The 17612-nt window shown below is 47.7% G+C and overlaps 1 protein-coding gene across 4 annotated transcripts in view; it reads left to right on the plus strand.

Moving 5' to 3' along the window:
* The window catches only part of FAM120B (family with sequence similarity 120B), a 69498-nt gene that overhangs the window by 27221 nt on the left and 24665 nt on the right, over positions 1-17612 (plus strand). For all 4 annotated transcript variants that reach the window (XM_018053500.1, XM_018053499.1, XM_018053498.1 and 1 more), the window contains 2 exons: positions 10918-11019; positions 13882-14054. In XM_018053500.1, the coding sequence (XP_017908989.1) occupies positions 10918-11019; positions 13882-14054 (275 nt within the window). The remainder of the gene's footprint in view (positions 1-10917; positions 11020-13881; positions 14055-17612) is intronic.

Below are 17612 nucleotides of genomic sequence, written 5' to 3' on the forward strand. Positions count from 1 at the left end.
TAAACTTGTTTGCAGTGCCTGTTTTCAAGTCCTTATCTACTAATTCCATCATCCCTGTCATTGCTGGGCCTGTCTGTTCATTGCCTTTTCTTCTTCCGGGGGGTCCACGTGTTTCTGCTTACCCTCGTGTCCAGTATTGTACTGTACTTTAGAAGGTTTTGGATCTGTGAAGGGTCTTGCCTTTTGTCCTGTAAGGGGTCATTTACCTGATCCTTACAGGGTTTGCCTGAAGCCTTGTTAGGCGGTCTGGGGAACCTCAGGAGATGGAGGGGCCCTATTCCTGAGGCCGGGGCCTCCTGGGCTGTCCCCCACGTGCCGGCGTCTGGCGCAGCCCCTGCACATGCTGGCCCTGTGTGGCCCCAGGGTCGCATGGCCCGTGGCCACCTGCCTGGCCTCGTTGAGCCTTGCCCTGGGCGTGACACGCTCCAGCCCTCGGGACCTCAGGGTGCTCTTCTGCATGGCGCTGGCGCTGGCTCTGCTCGCAGCCCTGCTGTCAGGGCAGCCTGTCCTCTCCGAGCCCTGCTTAGCTCTGCTTTGCTCTGCTCTCTTGCTCTTCTGGGCTCTCGCAGCCTCAGCTGCCGTCTGCACGGCGCCCTGGGTGCTCAGTACGGGAAGGGTCGTGGCTGCAGCCCCGCAGCCCCCGTCTCGGCCGCACCCACCCTCCTCTCCTGCTGTGGGCGCCGACGGAGGCGAGTGCTGGTGTGGTGCTGGCACCTTTTTGGTGGCTTTTCTTTGCCCTTGGAGGGTTGGGTCCTGCATGCTGGTACATTTTTCTCCCATCCATATGTCTGTGGTGTTATTGGAGCTGCTCAGAAATGGTGCTGGACCTCCTGGACTGATGTTTCGTTTCTTCATCCTTACTTCCGGTTTGTTTTTCCTGCATTTGGGGAACATTTCACCACTTCATTCTCAGCTTTTTGAGAGGGTTCCCTCTCTCCTTCCTGTCTCATTCCTCTCTCCTTTGAGACCTTGCTCGTCTTACTGCCGCTTCTCCTGGAAGTGGAATTCCTGCTGGAAGCCTTGAACCTCGCTGGTGGGGGGCTGGCAGAAGTGGGTTCGCCCCCTGTATACCCAGGCGCTTTCTTTCACTTGCATTGCTTTGAGAATCAAATCCATGTTGACAGATACAAAATGCATTTTCCGACTCAAGCCATCCTTCTGATCAGTTCTCTTTATCCCTCAGGCCCTTAAACGCTAACTCCCCCAGATTCCTCCCTTCTTCCCTCATCAAAAGTGATTTCCCATCACTCACTGGGACCATCTTGCGTGTAGGAGAGGGGTGGTTGGGCGGGGAAGTAGGGGAGGAAGGAGGTGCCCCAGAGGGCCACTGACCCAGTGTCTCCTCTTCCTCCCTGGAAAAGAAGTAGTTTTCTCTCTGAGGGCGCGTGTGCACTTCCTTCTTCAGCAGATTTCGGTTTTTACTTGCCCTTGCGCATCGTCCGTGGCTGCCTCCCCACCGGGCTGAGCAGGGCCTGGTCGGGGCATTCTGCTGCCCCTGGCAGATGTCTCAGCGTGAATCACTGAGTGATATGTGTGTTTGAAATACTGCCTCTTCAGAAGTGCTTGCATTTGGCAAGGCACTCCTTGGAAAAGGCTTACTCTGATGGTTGGATTTCAGACACAGGGAGAGCGATGGCCCCTCAAGCACCACCACACAAGCAGCTGTCTCTAAGCCCTGTCTGATGGGCAGGCGGGAGCTACTTGTTCGGAGTAAGGTTTAGAATCAAAGGTGCCTTTAGCTCCACAGTCATTGACTCTCCGCACCAGAGCTCCTGCAGGTGTGCAGCTGTGGACACTGGAGATCTGAGCCAAAGCACGGCACCAAATTGATGACTTCGTCCCTCAAAGTTCCTCATTATGGGCAAGACTTGGATACCAGGCCTGTTGGCTGCTCCAGCCAGTCTGGAGGGTTGGCGGCGCCGCTTTAGGGAGTGCTCGGCCTCTGTCACTCCTCCCCGTGTGTATGTGGCTGAGCATATGGTGTTTAGACAGCTCAGTGGCGTCATGGCCAAAACGGGAGAAGCCCTGCAGTCGCTCAGTCCTCAGCCGCCCTTGGCCTCACGCCTGCTCTTACCCCTGATTTTACACTGTCTGTTTCTCAGTCTCCCTAGTGATGACCTTAGATAAAGTCATTGAGAAGCGTGATGCGTCTTCAGAAATAAAAGAAACTCAAAAAGGTGCAAGAAGGCAGACTCTGTCTGCTTCCCCTCCCACCTCACTGGTTCGCAGCTCAGAATGGCCCGCGCCTGTGGCCCTCTTTAACAGTTACTATTAACTGTCCTTTTTCCTTGTCACTTTCCCCTCATTTTCACCGCGCACACATTCCAGGGATCCAGTGGGAGCTGCAGGAGGCTGATAGACCCGTGATGGACACCTTTGCAAAGCGCCTGCAGGGCAGCAGCTCTGAGTCCTAGAGGTTGACCTAAAAAGTAATCCTTTCTTCCAAAATATATATACAAAAAAGAAAGTTTGGGGGAATTTTCTATTTTTTAAGGACTAAAGCCACACATAATTGTAGATTAATCCAGCAATATAAAAAATGTAGGATCATAAAGACAAATATAAACTTTTTAAAGCCTGGAGAGTTGTTATCAAACTTGAAATCCCTGTGATTGAGAGGTTATAGATGACATTGCTTCTGCTCATTCTGTTCCCTTCCCGGTGCTCACAGACCTGCCAGATCGCGTGAGAGGAGTGGGCACTTTTGAGAGTTTGTGTGTTGAATAATCAAGAGTTTTTAATGGGAGAAAGGTTGGACATGTAGACAGACCCACATTTTTGCTCCCAGGGGAACATTTCTTAGTTATACACAGAAGCTTTTTATAAATGGTGTGATGTGTCTGTCCTTTGGAAATAGCAGAGCGACTTTGATTGTTATTTTTTTGTTTTCCATATAAAATGTTATAGTGTGAATAGAGGAAAACTAGCAAAGAACTTTCACTTGAGTTTTACTTTGCTCTTTGAACTTGGAAACCAGCAAATCGAAAGCTCAAATGAGAAAATCAAGCTTTCCTTTTAGGAATTATCAAACTCAATCTCCTCTTCTCTTTTTCTTTGTTATGTGGGCATTTAAGAAGGTTATTTTATTTTAATTCAGACAAACTAGATTATTGCAAACATTTCTGCTGTTTCAAAATACATACCAGATTAAATCTGTGAAAATATGTGGTACCTCAGAGAAAACTCAGCAGTGGCTACAGGACTAGCAAAGGTCAATTTCCATTTCATTTCCAAAGAAGGGCATTGCCAAGGGATGTTCCAGCCACGGTACAGTTGCAGTCATTTCACATGCTAGCAAGTAACATGCTCAGAATCCTTCAAGTTAGGCTTCAGCAGTACATGAACCAAAAACTTCCAGATGTACAAGCTGGGTTTAGAAAAGGCAGAGGAACCAGAGATCAAATTGTGAATATTTGTTGGGTCATGGAAAAAGCAAGGAAGGACTGGAAAAACATCTGCTTCTGCCTCATTGTCTTTTCCCGCTGCTCATAGGATCCTCAAGGCAAGAGTGCTGAAGTGGTTTGCCATTCCCTTCTCCCATGGACTCTGGGAGATAGTGAAGGACAGGGAAGCCTGGCATGCTGTAGTCCGTGAGGTCACAAAAGTCAGAAACGACTGAGTGACTGAAAAACAGCAACTGCTTCTTTGACTACACGGAAGCCCTTGACTGTATAGATCACTACACACTGGAAAATCCATTGTTAAAGAGAAGCGAATGCCAGGCCACCTGACCTGCCTCCTGAGAAACCTGTGTGCAGGTCAAGAAGCCACAGTTAGAACCGGACATGGACCAACTGACTGGTCAGAATGGGGAAAGGGGTGCATAGTGACAAGGCTGCATACTGTCACCCTGCTCACTGAACTTCTCTGCAGAACACTTCATGCTCAGTACCGGGCTGGATGGATCATAAGCTGGGATCAAGGTGCTGGAAGAAATGGCAGCCGCCTCAGACATGTAGAGAACACCACTCTAGTGGCAGAAAGCGAAGAGGAGCTAAAGAGCCTCTTGATGAGGGTGAAAGAGGAGAGTGAAAAAGCTAGCTTGAAACTCTACATTCAGAAAACTCAGATCATGGCATCTGGTCCCATCCCTTCATGGCAAATAGAAGGGGGATGAGTGGAAGCAGTGACAGGTTCTCTTTTTGGGGCTCCCCACTAAAATGACTGCAGCCATGGAATTAAAAGACGCTTGCTCCTTGGAAAGAAAGGTATGACCAACCCAGACACCATATTAAAAAGCAGAGACATCACTTTGCTGGCAAAGGTCCATACAGTCAAAGCTGTGGTTTCTCTACCGGTCATGTACAGATGTGAGGGTTGGACCATAAAGAAGGATGAATGCCAAAGAATTGATGCTTTTGAATTGTGGTGCTGAAGAAGACTCTTGTGAGTCCCTTGGACTGCAAGATCAAACCAGTCAGTCCTAAAGGAGATCAACTTTGAAGATTCATTGGAAAGACTGATGTAAAAGCTGAAGCTCCAGTACCTTGGCCACTTGATCTGAAGAGCCAACTCATTGAACCCTGATGCTGGGAAAGTTTGAAGGCAGAAGGAGAAGGCGCCAGCAGAGGATGAGATGGTTAGATAGCATCACTGACTCAATGGAAATGAACTTGAGCAAACTCCTGGAGATAGTGAAGGACAGAGGCGTGTGGTATGCTGCAGTCCAAGGGGCTGCAAGAGGCAGACTTGACCTAGTGACTGAACGACAACATCCAAAGAATGGGCTGATTTTCCAGCAAAATGCGTTTATTTTAAGATTTCAGGTAACACTTTGCATCTAGCTGTGGCTTTTGGAAGAAGCAGGGAACTGTAACTGTGTCTGTGGTAGGGGTAATCTGAATTAACAGAGAAAATGCTTCCAAATGAATGTCTCGGTTTGGACAGAGACCTCATTCAGACTAAAGACTTATTCTTTGCGTGTTGATAGGCTGTTCTGGCCTCTCTGCACTGCCCTTTGCCCTCTTCTGGCAGAAGGAGGAGGCAGGCGCACTGAGTGTCCCTGTCACCTGCCTGCTTACCAGGGGAGCGGCAGGGCACGGAAGAGCCTGCAGACACCTGGCCTCCGCTTCGGAGAAGACGTGCATCGTGTCTCTGTTTCTGTGTCCTTCCCCATAGTTGCTGATAAAATTTTGTTTAGGGAATGAAAATTAAGATTAGCAGTTCCAATTGAACTTTCATCTTCTGGCTAGCTAATTTTATTTGAAAGGTAAGAGTTCCCTATTCAAGGCTCTGTAAGTAAGTAGCTGTAAGTGCTACAGTTTATGTGGCAAAGTTCACTCTTGTTCTGGTCAGTTAAACTCATCAGGTGTTCAGTTAATCATTTTAAAAAGCAAAAGCTTTTCTTAGTTTGTTAGTTAAGAAATACTTTGGAATTAATATACACATAACCCCCAGTTCAGTTCAGTCGGTCAGTCGTATTTGACTCTTTGCGACCCCATGGACTGCAGCATACCAGGCCTCCCTGGCCATCACTGTCTCCTGGAGCTTTCTCAAACTCATGTCCATCAAGTTGGTGATGCCATCCAAGCATCTCATCCTCTGTCATCCCCTTCTCCTCCTGCCTCCAGTCTTTCCCAGCATCAAGATCTTTTCTAATGAGTCAGCTCTTCTCATCAGAGTATTGAAGCTTCAGCTTCAGCATCAGTCCTTCCAGTGAGTATTCAGGACTGATGTCCTTTAGGATGGACTGGTTGGATCTCCTTGCAGTCCAAGGGACTCTCAAGAGTCTTTTTCAACACCACAGTTCAAAGCATCAATTCTTCCATACTCACCTTCCTTTATGGTTCAACTCTCACACCCATGCATGACTACTGGAAAAACCATAGCTTTGACTAGACAGACCTTTGTTGGCAAAGTAATGTCTCTGCTTTTTAATATGCTGTCTAGGTTGGTCATAACTTTCCTTCAAAGGAGCAAGTGTCTTTTAATTTCATGGCTGCATTCACCATCTGCAGTGATTTTGGAGCCAGGAAAATAGACCCTCTGTTGTCCACGTTATGGAGGAAAGAGGGAATTTGGCGTCAGTCCTGGTCTGCATAATGAGGAAAGAGGGGGTTGGGTTGATGTGCTGGTCTAAATTTTGAGAGAAGAGCTCCTGGTGTTGGTGCTGGTCTCAAGCCTGTTTTCCCTTAGGCCTGCTGCTCCTGTTGGACTCACCTCCATGGGCAGTGCCATCCTCCTGAATTGTAGCTGGGCAGATACTGCTGAGGTGCCTTGCTTAACTCAGTGGAACTATGAGCCATGCCGTGTAGGGCCACCCAGATGGACAGGCCATGGTGGAGAGCTCTGACTAAATGTGGTCCACCAAAGACGGGGATGGCACACCACTTCAGTATCTAAACGTGGTCCACCGGAGACGGGGATGGCACACCACTTCAGCATCTAAACGTGGTCCACCGGAGACGGGGATGGCACACCACTTCAGTATCTAAACGTGGTCCACCGGAGACGGGGATGGCACACCACTTCAGTATTCTTGCCCTGAGAACCCCATGAAAAGGCAAAAAGATCTGACACTGAAAGATGAACTCCTCTGGTCAGTAGGTGCCCAAAATGCAACTGGGGAAGAGTGGAGAAATAGATCCAGAGAGTGAGGAGCCTGAGCCAAAGCAGAAACAGCGCCCAGTTGTGGCTGTGACTGGTGATGGAAGCACCAGCTCCAAAGCTGCAGAGAGCAATACTTCATAGGAACCTGGTGTTAGCTCCGTAAATCAAGGTAAATTGGAAGTGGTCAAACAGGAGATGGCCAGAGTGAGCATCATCGTTTCAGGAATTGGTGAACTAAAATGGACCAGAATGGGCGAATTTCATTCAGATGACCGTTACATCTACTACTGTGGGCAAGAATCCCTTAGAAGAAATGGAGTAGCCCTCATAGTCAACAGGAGTCCCAAACACAGTACTTAGGGGCAGTCTCAAAAACGACAGAATGATCTCCGGTCGTTTCCAAGGCAAATCATTTAATATCACAGAAATCCAAGTCTATGTCCCAACCACTAATGTCAAAGAAGCCGAAGTTGAATGGTTCTCTGAAGACCTACAAAACCTTCTAGAACTAATACCAAAAAAAAGATGTCCTTTTCATCATAGGGGACTGGAATGCAAAAGTAGGAACTCAAGAGATACCTAGAGTAATAGGCAAGTTTGGCCTTGGAGTACAAAACGAAGCAGGGAAAAGGCTAACAAGAGTTTTGCCAAGGTAACGCACTGGTCACAGCAAACACCCTCTCCCAACAACACAAGATACAACTCTGCACCTGGATGTCACAAGATGGTCAACACCAAAATCTGATTTTTTATATTCTTTGCAACCGAAGATGGAGAAGCTCTATACAGTCAGCAAAAACAAGAACAGGAGTTGCCTGTGGCTCAGATCATGAGCTCCTTATTGCAAAATTCAGGCTTTAATTGAAGAAAGTAGGGAAAACCTCTAGACCATTCAAGTATGACCTAAATCAAATCCCTTATGATTATACAGAGGAAGTAGCAAATAGATTCAAGATATTAGGTCTGATAGATAGAGTGTCTGAAGAACTATGGACAGAGGTTTGTAACATTGTACAGGAGATGGTGATCAAAACCATTCCCAAGAAGAAGAAAAAATGCAAAAAGGCAAAATGGTTGTCTGTGGAGGCCTTACGGATAGCTAAGAAAAGAAGAGAAGTGAAAGGCAAAGGAGAAAAAGGAGAGATACATCCATCTGAATGCTGAGTTCCAGAGAATAGCAAGGAGAGCTAAGAAAGCCTTCCTAAGTGGTCAGTGCAAAGAAATAGAGAATAGCAATAGAATGGGAAAGACTAGAGTTCTCATCAGAAAATTAGAGATACCAAGGGAACACTTCATGCAAAGATGGGCACAATAAAGGACAGAAATGGTATGGACCTAACAGAAGCAGAAGATATTAAGAAGAGGAGGCAAGAATACACAGAAGAACTATACAAAAATAGATCTTCATGACCCAGATAACCATGATGGTGTGATCACTCACCTCAAGCCAGACATCCTGGAGTGTGAAGTCAAGTGGGCCTAAGGAAACATCACAACAAACAAAGGTAGTGGAGGTGATGGAATTCCAACTGAGCTATTTCAAATCCTAAAAGATGATGCTGTGAAAGGGCTGCACTCAATATGCCAGCAAATTTGGAAAACTCAGCAGTGGCCACAGGACTGGGAAAGGTCAGTTTTCATTCTTATCCCAAAGAAAGGCAGTGCCAAAGAATGTTCAAACTGCCGCACAATTGCACTCATTTCACATGTTAGCAAAGTAATGCTCAAAATTCTCCAAACGAGGCTTCAATATTACGTTAACCAAGAACTTCCAGATGTTCAAGCTGGATTTAGAAATGGCAGAGGAACCAGAGATCAAATGGCCAGCATCCATTGGACCGTAGAAAAAGCAAGAGAATTCCAGAAAAACATCTGTCTCTCCTTCATTGACTAGGTTAAAACCTTTAGTTGTTTGGATCACAGCAACCTGTGCAAAATTCTTAGAGAGATGGGAATACCATACCACCTTACCTGCCCCCTGAGAAATCTGTATGCAAGTCAAGAAGCAACTGTTAGAACTGGGCATGGAACAAAGGACTGATTCAAAATTGGAAAAGGAGTATGTCATGGTTGTATATTGTCACCTTGCTTATGTAACTTATATGCAGAGTACATCATGAGAAATGCTGGACTGGATGTACAAGCTGAAATCAAATTGCTGGGAGAAATATCAATAACCTCAGATATACAGATGACACCACCCTTGTCACAGAAAGCGAAGAGGAACTAATCAGCCTCTTGGTGAAAGTGAAAGAGGAGAGTGAAAAAGTTGGCTTAAAACTCAGCATTCAGAAAATGAAGATCGTGCCATCCAGTCCCATCACTTCCTCGCAAATAGATGGGGGAACAATGGAAACAGTGACAGACTTTATTTTCTTTTGCCCCAAAATAACTGCAGATGCTGACTGCAGCCATGAAATTAAAAATGCTTTCTCCTTGGAAGAAAAGCTGTGACCAACCTAGACAGCATAATAAAAAGCAGAGACATTACTTAGCTGACAAAGGTCTGTCTAGTCAAAGCTTTGGTTTTTCTAGTAGTCATATATTGATGTGAGAGTTGGACCATAAAGGAAGCTGAGTGCTAAAGAATTGATGCTTTTGAACTGTGGTGTTGGAAAAGATTCTTGAGGGTTCCTTGGACTGCAAGGAGATCAAACCAGTTAATCCTAAAGGAAATCAGTCCTGAATATTCATTGGGAGGACTGATGCTAAAGCTGAAGCTCCAATACTTTGGCCACCTGATGCGAAGAACTGACTCATTGGAAAAGACCCTGATGCTGGGAAAGATTGAAGACAGGAGGAGAAGGGGACGACAGAGGATGAGATGGTTGGATGGCATCACCGACTCGATGGACATGAGTTTGAGCAATCTTCTGGAGTTGGTGATGGACAGGGAGGCCTAGGGTGCTGTAGTCCATGAGGTCTCAAGGAGTTGGACACGACTGAGCGACTGAACTGAGATGATGCTGTGTGTCTCTTGAAATGTTGGTCCAAAGACTGCCTCCCTCGGTCCTCACGGGAGCTGGGAGGACTGCCGGGTGTTTAGATGCGGGCCCCAGCGCCCACCGTGAGCCTCTCTGTCTGTCTTTTGTGTGTCACCGAGGGTTAAAGCTCTGAGACATTGCCTCTGAACCTCTGTGCTGTGAACAGTCTTAGATAAAAGGTGGTCATTTCCACGCAGTGTCAGATGTGGTTTTGTGACTGTTTTAGTGATTCCCAAGGAGTCACTTGGCAGGCCAGGTCCCTTAATAGCAGTGGCTGGGTGGGAGTGCAGAACCTAGTGATTCCCAAGGAGTCACTTGGCAGGCCAGGCCCCTTGATAGCAGTGGCTGGGTGGGAGTACAGAACCTAGTAACGTCTGTCTCATGGCATGAGCAGGGCAGCATTCACTCATTTGGCTATTTTTGAATGTAATGAAAATCTTGGCCAAGAGGATTACATAGAAATTGGGTTGTTTTATCTTTAACAACATTAAGAATACTCATCTTCTTTTTAAAATTTTTTCCTGTGTGTATGAAATTTAGGCTAAGATGAACTTGCTCCTAAAGCTGCAGTTAAGGAGCATTTGCTCTGGGCCTTGTGTTTTATGGAGAATGGTTTTTGCTCTCAGGAGCTCAGTTTTCCGGGACTCCAGCCAGAGTGCTAGCTGAGTGAGGCGCAGTGGTTGGGGAGCGTGGGCGGCTCAGCTGAGAGGGAGGGAAGGGGGGCTTGCCAAGTGTGGGCGCAGGAGGTGGTGTCTGCGGGCGCTGGGGGAGTGGTGGAGGGGAGTGGGGGCAGAGCAGAGCGTGGCCCAAACACAGAGGTGAGGTGAGGAAGGGCGAGGTGAGCTGCGGCTGAGCGGGGCACGGCGGCTGACTGAGCCGCCTGAGCTTCCGCAGCAGTCAGTGACCCAGCCACAGACAGGAGTGCCTTTATTCTGGATCATTCCCGCCAGCTTTCTGATTTGTCTGACATAACCCTAGTCTTAATAGTTGCGTAAAGTCGTGAACTTAAGAGCAGAAAGGACTGCCATATCCCTGCTCCCTAAATGCTCTCTGGAATGGCGTGAGGGTGGCGGGGAAGGAAACCAGGGTGCTGTAGGAGCTGTCTCGGTGGAGACTGAGAGGCCGCCTCTGCCCCCAGTGACCACCTGTCCAGGTTGTCCTGCCACACCCCCCCCCAAGGCTATCATGCTGCTGGGAGCGGATGGATGACCATCCGATCAGAGGGTAGGAGACCCATTGCTGGGCGCCCGAGGCCCCGTGGTGACCTTGGATGTGAGAGCTCTCCGTGCTCACCGGCGGGGCGTCGGTCCTGCCGAGGTGGCTCTCATGCAGTGTTGGTGATGGGTTGGTGCGCACGTCCACTGACGCAGCTGTCTTTACTCAGGTGGTTCCAGCACCGGCCCCGCTGTCAAGGAGTGGTTTGTGTACTCCGGGAACCCACTGAGGCAGCCAGACCTCGTCAGGCCTCTGCAGATGAACCTTCCAGGTACAGACAGCCTTGATTAAATGTCAGAGCTGCTCACCACGTGAGGCAACAGTGATCTCTGTGGAAACATACTTTCCCAGCGCTGCACACACACCGCTTTCCATTTCCACCGTGGCTCCGGGAGCGGTGCGCCTGATGAGGGTCTAAATACAGCAGAGGAAAGGGCGGCATACAGACCTCCCAGGCCAGGCTTCTGAACCGCCCCGCCTCACTCCCCCGCCTGCTGCCCAGGGTCCATGCAGGGGGAGACGGAAACCAGGGCCACTGTAGTAAGCAGCTCGAGGTAGCACGGTTGCAGTCTTGCTGCTCTGTTTGGGGCGATCCTTGTCTTGCTTCCACGATTGAAAGTGGGCTTGATGAACTAGGAAGAGGAGGTGAAGGAAAGTGTTCAACTGTAAAAATAAGTTTTTTTCAAGGGCCATATCTTAAAACACATAGTGGGAGGGGAGGAGAAAACAGGGTTCTCCTAAACATTAGTTGAAGTAAAGTCTCCCTGTGGGCTCTTGGTGTTTGAAGAGGGCCAAGCTCGTCCGACTGTAGGAGACAGGGCTCCACATACAGACGCTCGAGAGAGGAGAGTTTCGGGCTTATCTGAGTGGGCTTTCTCACTGGTCCACAAACGGATATTTCTCCACAACCCTAAGACTCCACTCTCACCTGCTTCAGGTTCTCTCAAGTCACTGTTGTGCTCGGTCACTCGAGCCTGCAGTCTGCCAGATAAGCAGCACTGTGAGGCGCAGTCCCTCTAAGTGGGATTGCACGAGGAGAGACGCTGAGGGAACGTTTCCTAATTCTCTCAGTTGGTGAGTGATAGACTTAAACCTTAATATTAGTATTTTAGTATTTCAAACCTAAAGGTACTTATCACAAAAACAATTTAAGAATGAACTAAGACATTTTACAGCAAGAAGTACTTTTAAAGAATACCCAAAATCATTTCTCAGAAGTGTTTAAATATATATATATGTAATTTTCATTTTATAGTATCGTTCCAGAAATAATGTAGAAAGGGACTATTTGGCCTTTCATTTATTATATTATGAGTTAATTTTAGAGGCCACTCAGTATTAGGTCTTAATAAACTCTAAAGCTCACTCAGTTGTTGGAGAGACTGCTTCTGAGGCTTGTGGGCACGTGCTCCTTGGCACTGCTGAGCCGCAGGTGTGTGTGCTGCACACTGGGACTGCACACGGGGCCTGGGCTTCCAGCAGGAGCGGGAGCCCTGCCCACCCGCAGAGGGCCGGCCAGCGTCTGCCGTCACGAGGGCCCTGGAGGTGGGGCCTTGAACTTGTGTTGCGGGTGATTCAGATGAATGACTGTTCACGTTTATGTTATTAACAATACAAAATAATAGGATTTTTATATATAAATCTTCCCTATATCCATGAATAAAAACGCCGGATGGTTTTTATTTTGGACTCATTTGGAAGCTGGATCATCCAGGTGCCTATCTCGTGGTTTCCCAGCACCCTGGCAACGTGTATGTTAAGAGAGTGGACCCCTGCGGCTTGATCCTTGCCTTCCGCAGGCCCTCGGGAGGGTGTGCCTTGCACTTTGGCTTCCTTTCCCCCAGCCTGTCCCTCACAGGGTCCCTGCGTCTATGCGTCATCCTCAGCCGCCTCCTTACTGACAGGGTCCCTGCGTCTGTGCGTCATCCTCAGCCGCCTCCTTACTGACAGGGTCCCTGCGTCTGTACGTCGTCCTCAGCTGCCTCCCTTACTGACAGGCTGCATTTTGTGCTGCAAGTTTTGGACCACACAGCAGGCAAGCATCTGACATAGCTTTTTATCTCCCAAACTGGATATTCTTTAGGCAACATTTGGTGATTTTTTCTGTCTTTGCAGAGCCTCTTTCTGGTCATTTTAAGCATGTCCTTATTTTATAAACCTCAGAAAGCTGATTGACACATCTAATTGGTAGTTTCTCCATCTGGAACAATTTTTAAAGCATTCAAGAATCCTAGAGTAAGCTTAGTATTTCTTGACTGTTTAAAGATGTGACTCACTAGCACCTTGCAGACCCTCTTAGATGATTGTTTTATAAAATGAGACAAGTTGTCATTCACAGAAATTACCTCCTTCCCTGTCCCTCCGGGCAGCACTCTTCGGGCTTGCTCATTTCTGAGAAGCTCTTGAGACTTTCCTGTCCATGAATTCGCACAGAAGCCTTTGCCAAGTAAGGACATAACTTGACTTTTGAAGCTGATGCGTTTCAGGAGCAATGCAGTTGGGACCTATAGACGAAATCTCAGCTGCCCATGGAACTCTGGGTGAAGCGTGGGGGCCACCCGTGATCCTTTCTGGCAGAGTCATGCGATTTTCTCAGTGAAATGTTTTCATGTTGCTGTTTTTGACTATTTAAAAATGTGAAAATCATTCATTCATAATTTCTGCATATAAAACCCAGGGAAATGTATCTTACACAATTTTGGCAGCTGTTTCTTTTGCACAGTGTACTTTGAAAACCACTAGTCCAGGAAAATAAGAGAGCCAACTACCAGAGCAGACCAGTGGTGTTTTCACCAGGCACCCCTCACAGTCGCATCTGTCTCACTCCCTCGGACAGCACAGCTGAGCACAGGAGGAGAAAGCCCCCCCTTTCCCACACAGTATAGCCGTTTAAAGAAAGAGGAATGTTTCCAATGAGACACATACATGCTGACCTTTTAGGGTTTCTGCTTGTTGGAATCAGGAAGTTCTATTAATGTGTACTTTCCAGTTGCTTAAAGTGTAAAAGCCCAAGGAAGTCAGCAAGGAAAGAGGTCAGTGCCCTTTATCTCTTTACTTTGTTTCTGAGAAGCGTCTTGTAACTTGCTAGTACAAAGAATAATGGTAAATGGACTTTTTTTTTTTTTTAAACTAGGGGGAACGCCTAGTTTGAGACAACTGTGGCTGAGCCAAGAGCCAGGAATCCAGGCCCAGCGCTTGGACACACTGCTGGCCTGCTTCGACCTTTCGTCCTCACGAGAAGAGCTGCAGGCAGTGGAGCGCCCCTTCCAGGCTCTGTGCTGCCTCCTGGTCTACCTGTTCGTGCAGGTAACCTCGCTCCTGGCCGTGGCTGCTGCACTCACCCCTTGCTTCTGGCCCTTGACTTTCGGGGGGTATGGCGGTCTGGGGTGTCCCATCTCTGCCCAGTGTCTGTTTCATAAAAAGTGAGGTCTCTGTGTGGCTGTACATTTGAGGAGCCCTGTCGGCTGCCGGCGTAGAAGTGGGCTCTGCACCTCCCTGTGATAGAAGCTTGAGGTGTCTGACAGGTCCAGGCCGCGGTGCACTTGGCTCACGATGGCCCAGCTTTGTAGAGCGTGGGCTGTCCTGTGTCCCCGTTTGGATGGTAGTTACCGCAAACATGGGGTAGTTAGACCACCCTTAGTGAGTTTCAGTTTTACTGCCTCCTCACTGGTTTCACACGCACCAGGCCGAACTTTTGTTTTGAGTAGAACTTTCCTTTATTTGCACCAGACTCAGCAAAGGATAAATCGGTAAACGATCGCAGGATTATCTAACGTCTAAATGAGAAATGCATTTCTTTTGCTACTTTTACTAACTGTGCGTGCGTGTATTATCAGTCAGTGCCCTCTTTCCTGTGTTTATGAGTCTGCAGGCGGCCGAGGTGCACACTGAGGGTCGGGAGCTGGTTGATGGCCAGCAGCTGAGTTTCCTCCTCCAGGAGAATAGGCGGCGTTCTTCTCAGGACTGTGTGTGAATGCATGGATCCTGACGTCTGGATATGGCCGTACCCTTGGACAGCCGTGTGGCAGCACTCTCAGAACTGCATTCTGCACCCCTTCCCGCAGGAGAGCGAGGCCCTTGAGCCCATTTGCAGCCACTTGGCACAGCTCTGCCCTCCTGTCAGCGGTGCAAGTGCCCGTTGGCAACGAAATCCACTTCCAGAAGGAAAATGCCCCAGATCACAGAACAGCCACTTTACGTCTCACGCATTTGTATAAGCCTGAGGCTAGACAAGTATCAGAAGGAAAATTTCCACTTTTACCTTCCCACTACTAGTAATTACCTTTTAAATGAAGTCTTTTTAGTATAAGTCAGCATGAGATAGACTCGTTGGTTGACTTTAAAGGATACATTCAAATTGGAACTTTCAAAATAGAAAACCAATCAATGCATCAGTGTTATCCCTTAGATTAAAGGTACTGTACTGGGCTGTTATCCATAAGGATGACTATTCTCTGTTTAGATTAATAACTGTAATCTGTTTAGATTAATAAGGCTAAATAGTATACTTTTGTATGCTGCTGCTAAGTCGCTTCAGTCGTGTCCGACTCTGTGCAACCCCATAGACGGCAGCCCACCAGGCTTCCCCGTCCTTGGGATTCTCCAGGCAAGAACCGTGGAGTGGGTTGCCGTTTCCTCCTAGTTAAGCTTAAATTAGGTGCCACACAGGATGAATGCATACTGTTGAGTGCACAGAGCATACAAAGAAACAAAGCCCTCATTTGCTGACTGTTGGATCCTAACTCGGTTAGCTCATGTTTCACTTGGAGTCCAGCCTCCAAGTTAGCGTTATTAGAGGTTTATTTGAGAAGCTCTTCTGGCAGGGTAATTTTGCATCGTAGAAAGTTTGCATATCTTTATAATCGTGGTAGAGCAAATACTTTAGCATAATAATCTCCACTGCTGCTGCTAAGTCGCTTCAGTCATGTCCGACTCTGTGCGACTCCATAGACGGTAGCCCACTCGGCTTCCCCGTCCCTGGGATTCTCCAGGCGAGAACACTGGAGTGGGTTGCCATTTCCTTCTCCAGTGCTTAAAAGTGAAAAGTGAAAGTGAAGTCGCTCATCGTGTCTGACTCCTAGTGACCCCATGGACTGCAGCCTACCAGGCTCCTCCATCCATGGGATTTTCCAGGCAAGAGTACTGGAGTGGTTGCCATTGCCTTCTCTGATAATCTCCACTATTGGTATTACTAAGAATCTTGGTCCTCTGATATGTTATCAGTGAGTTCAGTTCAGTCGCTCAGTCCTGTCTGTTTGTGACCCCCTGGACTGCAGCACGCCAGGCCTCCCTGTCCATCACCAACTCCTGGAGTTTACCCAAACCCATGTCCATTGAGTTGGTGATGCCATCCAACCATCTCATCCTCTGTTGCCCCCTTCTCCTCCTGCCTTCAATCTTTCCCAGCATCAGGGTCTTTTCAAATGAGTCAGCTTTTCACATTAGGTGGCCAAAGTATTGGAGTTTCAGCTTCGACATCAGTCCTTCCAGTGAACACTGAGGACTGATCTCCTTTAGGGTGGACTGGTTGGATCTCCTTGCAGCCCAAGGGACTCTCAGGAGTCTTCTCCAGCACCACAGTCCAAAGCATCAGTCCTTTGGCACTCAGCTTTCTTTATGCTCCAACTCTCACATCCATACATCACTCCTGGAAAAACCATAGCTTTGACTAGATGCACCTTTGTTAGCAAAGTAATGTCTGCTTTTTAATAAGCTGTCTAGGTTGGTCATAACTTTCCTGCCAAGGAGTAAGCGTAGATTTGCTAATTACAAAGATGGTTGCAGAGTATGAAATTGATAAGCTGAAAAAGTACAAAATCTATAAGCTGAAAAAGTATGAAATCGATAAACTGAAAAAGTATGAAATCGATAAACTGAAAAAGTATGGAATCGTTAAGTTGAAAAAGTATGAAATCGATAAACTGAAAAAGCACGATAAAAGATTTTTTTTTGGCTGCATTGTTGGCATGCAGGATCTTAGCTCCCCAACCAGGGATCAAACCCATGTCCCCTGCGGATAGCACAGTCTTAACCACTGCATTACCAGGGAAGTCCAAGAGTGATTCTTTCTTTGTAGGCTGGTTTTTTAAAATCAGCTTTCTGCAAAAGATGCTAAAGGCAAGAAGTAGAACTAACTGTATGCCAACAAGCCTGTCTAAGAGAGAGGGGAGGGCTTACGAGTTTGAACCCTTGGTCTTGCTTTTGTAGGTTGAGATCTTTTTTTCTTGGTCATAAGTGCTGAGCATTTGTAGATTTCTTGCTTTTTCTGCAACATAATTGTAGCTTCATTTATACAAAGGCAGCTTTGTATAAAGTTGGAATAAAGGTGGAGATGGATGGTGATGGGACCAGTGCAGCATTTGGTGGCTGAGCCCCTGACCCTGTGAGGAGGGCGTGGAGATGCTGGTGTGACCGGGCCCCACCCATCTGTGTGCTCCGCCCCCTCATTCCCAGGCTCTGTCTCTCTGTGTCCTTGTCTCTCCTTGCTTCTCACTCACACTTTGGTTGGACTTTTTGATTTCGCAGAGGATGGGAGGAGATGCATATTTGGGGAATCCTGGTTTCTTATAAATGGGGATGCAAAGACACAGCTGACATCTGGGGCTCGCAAGCTCATGCTCGTCCCAGCTCTGATCACCCTAGCTCAGACTAGCTGTGGATGCTTTCTGTCTGCAAACCCCGCAATTGTCAGCTCTGGAAATTTGTGTTAACCCTTGATGACCCACATTGCTCCAAGGCTCAGATTTGGCTATAGCTCAGGCTTCCCACAGGCATTCTGGAGCATTCTGCTTTGCTTATGAGTACCAGGCTCTGCTGCCCAGCCTGGCTCTGGTTGACATGGAGATTTATACACCAGGGACTGTG

This window comes from Capra hircus, chromosome 9 (assembly GCF_001704415.2).
Source record: "Capra hircus breed San Clemente chromosome 9, ASM170441v1, whole genome shotgun sequence".
In the NCBI taxonomy this organism is placed as follows: domain Eukaryota; kingdom Metazoa; phylum Chordata; class Mammalia; order Artiodactyla; family Bovidae; genus Capra; species Capra hircus.